Raw genomic sequence first — 8,626 nt, forward strand, 5'->3', positions numbered from 1 at the left:
GCAGCTATATCTTAAAACCATCCCAACATTATAGAGTTATTTACTAAATCCTTAGTTAACCCTTTTGTCAAGTGATCAGCTAGATTTTGTTCGGATCGAACACACTTATCATAATTTATTCCATGAGCAGCCAACTTACATATTATATGGTGTGTAAGACCCAAATCTCATGACTTTATACTATACACTTGACTATCATACTTTCTTCCTCGCTAGATCGGTTTCCACCAACAATAGATCGATTTGCCACATTGTATTTACCATGTTATGTCTCATCCACTGGATCATTATCCACATCATCCTCACCGGTTATCTACACAACATATTTCAATGTAGGGTGCTAGAAAGACACATTGATATCAGGTCTATCTTACAAACGTGTTATCTCTTTAACTAATTTGTATAAATCTAGCAAATATATATCTTTTGGAATTTCAACACTAAAGTTTCTGACAAATAGTGTAACTTATATCAATTCCTCAATTTCTAATTGTCATAAAAAACCAATACATGCAACAATACAATATTCTTGAACTCATATTATCACAACAATAGCAGAAAGGGTGAGGTGGAAATAGTTGTTAGTGAAATCATAAGAGAAAACGTAGTGCAAATTTTTCTCTAAAAATCAAAAAATTGGTTATGATAATTTATTTAGAAAACAATATTCTTATAAGATAATATCCTCTAAAATGTATGAACTTTCGAAGTACGGATTTCAATTTTTGCAGTACGGTTTCTAATTTTCGCAATTAACATGAAAATACAATATATGTTTTTTCAAAAAAAAATCGTAGATGATGTCATTTTTCGTAGTTAACAACCAAATTTCGCAGTCAACGTCGTCGTTTTGATTTTTCAAAAAAATCCGTAGACGACATGTGTTTTTGCAGATGACCATCTGCGAAAATAGAGACTATTTTGATAAATTTTTATTTTTGTGGTAAAAACTTTGAAAAGGCTGTTATGGTCATTTTCAATTTTAAATATATAACCATTAAGACTTAGGAGTGGCATGCGCCACGCCACCATGCTTGGCATGCGTCAACACAATCCCTTAGCACATGCTAATGGTTTGTGCCAGTGAAGTCGCTAGTTCACGAGTGTGAGGAGAGAGGAGAAATATAGAGACGAAAGGTATGACCTTTTTCTAATTGGCTGTTTAATGATTTTTTTATGCTTATGTGACATGATTTAGCATATACTACCACTCCGTCTAGCATAGTGAAGAACACTCCGTAGCAATAATGTGCATATATTTTGTTTTGTTGGCTGTTTTTGGTATGACAATCTCCCTATTAAAATACTTTCAAGGTTCATCATAGAGTCATGGCAATACCTTTTCAGATTCAATGCCATGATTTTCATTTGCGAAGTATTCAAAGGGTTGTATTTGTCTAAGTAATTATTGCATTTGAACCTGATTTTGTGATGCGTTCAATAAGTTAGGCGACTTAGCATCTATTTGTAATTGTTTACAAAAATCTAAAAATGTAAAAATCAAAGGGTACTAAATTATTATCTTTATTTGATTATGGAGGATGTGATAACTCAAAAAACAATATATATATATATATATATATATATATATATATATATATATATATATATATATATATATATATATATATATATATATATATATATATATATATAAGAGAGAGAGATAGAGATCTCGAGATTCAACCTCAGCCACGTATTTCACATCTGCCGCTCTAACCCTTCGATGTACCGGCGCGACAGGTCTGGTGTAATCATAAATGATTACACAGTGCCACCCGTTCCTTTCTCCTCCGCCACCATCCCCACCACCGTAACCGTTACCGCCACCACCATTACCACCACCTCTGACACCAGTCGACCCCACCATTGTCACCTCCATTACTTATACCACCGCCATCTCTGTCACCACCACCTCTTCTGCGACTAATTGTAATAATCATTTATAATTACTTAATCTGTGAACAGACATATATGTATAATCATTTATGATTATGCATATATATATAAACATGTATAATCCTGTATAATTATACCTCTTTGCCATATAATCATTTATGATTAGGCATACGTCATTGCTGTTGGTACGCTGGAGCATTAGAGCAGCAAATGCGAAATATATGGCTGAGGTTTAATCTCAAGATCTCTACTTTTTTTTTAATCTGAAGTGAACCGTCCCCTATATATATATATATATATATATATATATATATATATATATATATATATATATATATATATATATATATATATATATATATATAGGAATGAGTTCTATGGAAAACAAATAATTAGGGCAACATCTACCGGAACCAATAATCAAATGACACGTGTCCATTTCTTTTATATATATATATATATATATATATATATATATATATATATATATATATATATATATATATATATATATATATATATATATATATATATATATATATAGGAATGAGTTCTATGGAAAACAAATAATTAGGGCAACATCTACCGGAACCAATAATCAAATGACACGTGTCCATTTCTTTTATATATATATATATATATATATATATATATATATATATATATATATATATATATATATATATATATATATATATATATATATATATATATATATATATATATATATATATTTGGTGGACTTTATTGTGTGTAATTGATAAAAAACTGCCGATAACAACCATTAAGAAAAAGAGGCTAGAAACGATTATCCTGGCGACGTTGTTTGATGTTATGGAGATTTCGAAATTCCATGGCTTTTGACGGCGAACAAATTAATAAAAGCTCAATTTTTGAGTCTATTGTTCTATATTCTCGGAATGCTTGACTTTTAAACCCGTTGCAATTGGTGGATTTTTCTTATTCTAGTGTTTTGCTTGAATATGCCTAATATATGGCTTTGTAGATGTTAAAAAAAAGTAATTGATAAAAACTAGTAAAAAAGCTCGCCTTATGCCGCGAGTTTGAATGAAGTTTGGTTCATCATAAATAATAGCATTGTGTTTTCATTAGTATTTTAATAAAAAGATTTAGAAATAAGAAATAAAGTAAGATACCAAAATAGATAAACAAATTAAAAATATATTGTTAATTTTGCAGTTATTTTTCGGTTGAGATAAATGCAAGAAATAACAATGTAGTTGTAGGCAGTTGAACATCAAAGTACGTTGTTATTTCCGGAAAAAAGCAACTTGTTTTGATTTAGCATATCTTATATTATCTTACTTTTGTTTCTGCTTTCACCACAAAAAATATACACAATTTACTCAAAAAAAATCATAATAAATGAAATAAAGATATAGCTTTGTCATGTTTAGGGCTAATAACATAATATAGAAAGTGATTAGTGAATACATGAACCCCCTTTATTTGGGGGTTCTAGATCCAGACAATTGTGTAAACCACTAAATATACTTTCATGAAAGCTATTACCTAAATTTTTTGAATAAATTAGAATATATTATGCATTTGTTTCTATATTTCCTCGACTTCGAAACAACGTGTCCCTTGTCATGTAGCAACCTTTGAAGCTGATCAAGTTGTTTCTCCTGTGACTCTTCATATTGTTCATATTTCACAATCTTCTTTTTGCAGATTATATATTCCCTCTTTCTTTCTTTGTACCTATCATTCATGAGTTTTGATAACATCTTTATTCTTGACTTCAAATTGTGAATGCTTCAACCAAAAATCTTGTTGCATGTTTTACAATACATACTAATGTAGGAAAATAGTGATGATTGTGATCTATATAAAAAACAAAATGATATACATCAAAATTGAAGCTCCGAAATAATCCTCTCAAATTGTCTCAATTCGATAGTACCAAAATAATAATAATAATAACAAACCAATAAAAAATGACAACTAGATAAAAAATAACAACCACATAACACCTGATGAATCTATCGGAGTACGTTTCTACTAAACCAATAAAAAATAACAATCAAATAAGACCTTATGCTTTTAAACCAATGGAAGTTATCGAAAGTATTTAATGGAAGTACACGTTGCTACTAAAGCAACCATAAAACCAAAATAAACTCCTTGTTTTTAAACAAACCAAAAAGAGACCTGGTGCTAGTAAACCAAAAAAATTACCTGATGTAACGGAAGTACTCCTATTAAACCGATAAAAAGGAAATGATTTTTCATAACTAGAGGAACTGAAACACCGTGACCTGAGACGCGACTGTAGAAAATAAAAAGAATGACATATCCAAGCACTGTGTGGGCGGTAATAACCGTTTCAAAATTATTTGCTTTTGAATGTTTAATAAGAACTTTGATCGACAAGTTTAGACCCACATAACATGACCATATTTGTTGACACGTGTTTCCCTCATGGTAACAGAGAACGTTATTGTTAGGGCAAGGATCCTTACAATATTCAGGATCCTTAGCTACCTCAGGATTCCAGCTAATTACTGTTATTATTTTTATTAATATTTATAATGGTAATATTTTGTCTATAATTAACACGTGTGCAGAAGGAGTCAAGAGAAGACAAATTTTCAACGAATAATCGTCTCAACAATGCTGAAGACCCAAAATACTAGGTCAAATAACGTTCATGAAGTTGGTCATAAAGGATCCCGGAAATATCGGACATCTTGTTGGCTAGATTAGACTACAAATTGACACTTATAATATGCAAGCCACACTGTTCTTTAGTCTAAGCTTACTATACAAATTTCTTTACTCATTCTTACTAAGAATTCACTGTAATCTTTATTTTATCAATAAAATCATCAAAGCAGGTGGTCATTATCACCTCCTAAGGTTTTATGCCGGAGATCCCAGTAAGGATCAAGGGCTTTCCTTGTAAACCATTGTGTTGCTTTCTTTTAGCATTTTCTATTACACAATCTGAAAATCACAGCCTCTCATTCAATTTGGTTGATTAGTATTTGTGTAATTTTTCACCAAAACAATTTGGCGACCATCGTGGTGCTGTGGTGTTCAAAATTCTCGAAAAAATCATGTTCACACAACCGATTCTCTCTTCATCCTCTTCTCCTTCCATTCCAACCAAAAACCTACCATCTCCTCCGAGTGGCCCCTCCTACTCAGAGAAAAACGCCTAAAACTTCCAAGAAAAGCACCCCCTCAATCGCTAATCCAAGAAGTTTGGGATCCTCAGGGCTCTAAGATCCAACTGCCTCAGTCACTACCGCATAACTTTTCGCTATGATAAGGAAAAGAACGCAACAGGTGACCCGACAGTAGGAGGAGAATAGAGCACTACTCAAAGATGTGGAGAGGATGAAGGCAGAATTTCAGAAATCCCAGGAAACAACGCCTACAGTTGTGCACCAAGGATCCTAGACTTCGATAATGCAGGATTCTCAGAAAATCGCAAGAAGAACATGATTCCTACCATTGTGGCGTCACCTTGGGGGGGGCAACTATGGACAACCGAGTGTCCATGATCAATGATCTCAATGAGCCTTTCAACACTCCTAGAAACCTTGATTCTAGTAACTTCTTAAACAACAATACTATTAATACTAACTATACTAACGTCGATGCAGGAATAAACCTAAACATGGCCACGAAACTCCAGCAATTAAGACAAATGATCTCCGGTGTACCCAGAGTGGTCCAACCAATACTAGAAGCATCTCCTACAAGCCACAGGATCTTGAGATTTGCTCCCGTGATAGCCGGTATCGAAGTCCCTAAGTGCTTCAAAACTCCTAGCATGAAGCTATATGATGGAACCAAAGATCCTGAAGAGCATATAACCCAATACAGAGAAAGGATGGAGATCATTCCCATCCTAGGGCACTTGAAGGAAGCTTGCCTATGCAAAGGCTTTGGTTCGACCCTTACAGGATCAGCCCTCAAATGGCTGCTAACGTTTCCCCATAATCTATTACTTCTTTTCACACTTAGTTAATATATTTAATAACCGGTTTTCTTGCAGCAGAATCATCGAGAAGATCACTAGTGATCTTTACCGGGTGGTTCAATATCCTAAGGAAAAACTTATGGACTTTGTTAACAGGTTTGGCAGGGAGGCTCTGAGCATCCCCAAGATCAACATGGCCACCGCTGTAGAAGCCTTTAAAATGGGACTAAGAAAGGATTCACCCTTCTATGAAGACCTTGTGATGACCCCATGCAAAAGATTGGATGAAGTCAGGTGTCGAGCGTTGAGGTTCATAAGGTTTGAAGAGGATAGAGAGATCCAAAAAAGAAGCAACCCTTCGGATCAATATGAGAACCCCAACAGGAAGCCCGAATCCTCGACTCAAAGATCCTATAAATCGAAGCCCTATTCCAAACCGGTTCATCACAGGGTTAATGCCCTTAAAGATGGAGGAGAAGAGGAAGAGCTTCCTAAAATCACTGACTATTGTTTTTCTGTGGATGTTTCAGGTGTAATTCATGTTATGCAAGATCTTGGAGATAAAGCAAGATGGCCAAAGAGAGACAGCAAGTCCACTACTTGGAAAGACAAGTCTAAATGGTGTGCCTACCATGAAGACTTTTGCCACATGACGGAGGACTGCATATCCCTACGAAAAGAAATCAACTACCTCCTTAGTAAAGGACACCTCAAAGAGATCCTCATGAGAAAAAGAGAAACATCCAAGGAGAACAGCCAGGATGATCACAAGATCCGAAAGAAACCAGGATCTCCACCCTCTGACGCTAGGACAATTAATGTTATCTTAGGCAGATCTAATATCTGTGGTCCCTCTTATTTTCAGGCTAAAAGACACACCAAGGTCTCTAAAACCAAAAAGGAGGACATACCACAAAAGAATACCATGATTAGCATCATCACCATGACGGACTCGTGATAACACTATACATGGCCAACCATTTCGTTAGAAGGATCCTTGTTGACAGAGGATCTCCAGTCAATATCGTACTCCTAGATGCACTAAAAAGAATGAACATCCCAGAATCAGAAATAGTCAGAAGATCCTCAGTCCTCATAGGATTTAGCGGGGAAAAAACACACAATTTGAGAAATAAAGCTACCAATATACATAGAAGGGGTAAACTCTATACAAAATTTATGTGTTATTGATACCTTATCTTCTTATAATGTGATACTAGGTTGACCATGGATCCACGAGATGAAAGTGGTTCCATCGACATACCATTAGTGTGTGAAGTTACCCAGTCCATGGGGAACAGTGAAAACCATGGGAGATCAACAAGAATCGAAAGAATGCTACAAAACCTCCATGAAATCTACGACCAAACCCTAAGAAGCATAGCAATTAAGGCAGGGAGCACGACATGTTATAGAAACAAAGGAACAAGACGTAAAGGAAGTGCCACTAGGCATCAAAGACCCTGAAGATAAAGTTGTCATAGGATCCTCAATGCCTGAGCAGATCGAGCACGATCTATTGAATTTATTAAGAACCAGAAGTAAGACATTCACATGGAAACACGAAGATATGATAGGTATAGACAAGAGTATTATTACCCATAAACTTAATATTGATCCTTCTTTCAGACCAATACACCAAAAGCGAAGGAAATTTTCACATGAAAGGAATCAAATCATCCACGAGGAAGTAGAGAAGCTCCTCAAAACAGGGATGATCAAGGAAGTAAAGTTCCCAACATGGCTAGATAACATGGTTGTCATACAAAAGAAAAACGACAAATAGAGAGTGTGTGTAGATTACATAGATCTTAACAAGGCTTGTCTTAAGGATCCTTTCCCTCTACTGCATATTGACTCTATGATAGATGCGACAGCTGGCCATTAACTCCTGACTTTCATGGATCCTTTAGCAGGATTCCAACAAAATCCAAATGGAACCATCAGACTAAGAAGATACTGCATTCATAACACCAACAAGCATATATTGTTACACCGCAATGCCTTTTGGTCTTAAAAATGCAGGTGCGACATATCAAAGGTTGGTGAATCGGATGTTCAAAGACAAGCTGGGGGACACCATGGAAGTTGATATTGACGACATGGTAGTGAAGTCAATGAAAACCGAAGATCACCTCAGAGACCTTAAGGAAGCCTTTGACATCTTGGATGAATACAATATGAAGCTGAACCCACACAAATGTCACTTTGGAACAAAGTTAGGCAAGTTCCTTGGATACATGGTAACCAAAAGATGGATATAAGCAAGCCTGGAACAGATCAAAGCAATCATGGAATTAAGATCCCTATCTTCAAAACAGGACATCCAAAGGCTAATTGGAAGAGTAGCAACACTTAATAGGTTCATTTCAAGATCCTCAGAAAGGTGCAAGCCCTTTTATGATATCTTGAAAAAGAACATGAAATTTGAGTGGAAGGAGGAACACGAGAAAGCCTTCTAGGAACTTAAAAATATCTAAGCTCAGCTCCACTACTAGTGAAGCCGATAGATGGAGAACCACTTATTCTCTACCTCTCGGTATCCTCAAATGCGGTAAGTGTCGTTCTTTGTCAAGGATCTTAACGGGGAGCAACATCCTATCTACTATGTAAGTAAGAGTCTCCTAGATCCTGAAAGCAGCAACTCTCACCTCGAAAAATTAATTCTTGCCTTAGTAACTGCTTCTACCAAATTAAGACACTATTTCGAAACACACACTATACATGTAAAAACTAACTATCCTATCAAGAATGTCATGAGAAAACCAGAAA

General features: G+C 35.1%; 1 protein-coding gene across 1 annotated transcript; it reads left to right on the top strand.

The window, feature by feature from the left end:
• Positions 1–5,548: 5,548 nt before the first annotated feature.
• On the top strand, positions 5,549–6,812 carry LOC111921173 (uncharacterized). The gene is made up of 2 exons (XM_023916743.2): positions 5,549–5,862; positions 5,930–6,812. The coding sequence occupies exons 1-2, from the start codon at positions 5,549–5,551 to the stop codon at positions 6,810–6,812; spliced, it is 1,197 nt and encodes a 398-aa protein (XP_023772511.2).
• The last annotated feature ends 1,814 nt before the right edge of the window (positions 6,813–8,626 follow it).

This window comes from Lactuca sativa, chromosome 8 (assembly GCF_002870075.4).
Source record: "Lactuca sativa cultivar Salinas chromosome 8, Lsat_Salinas_v11, whole genome shotgun sequence".
NCBI classification, from domain to species: Eukaryota; Viridiplantae; Streptophyta; class Magnoliopsida; order Asterales; family Asteraceae; genus Lactuca; species Lactuca sativa.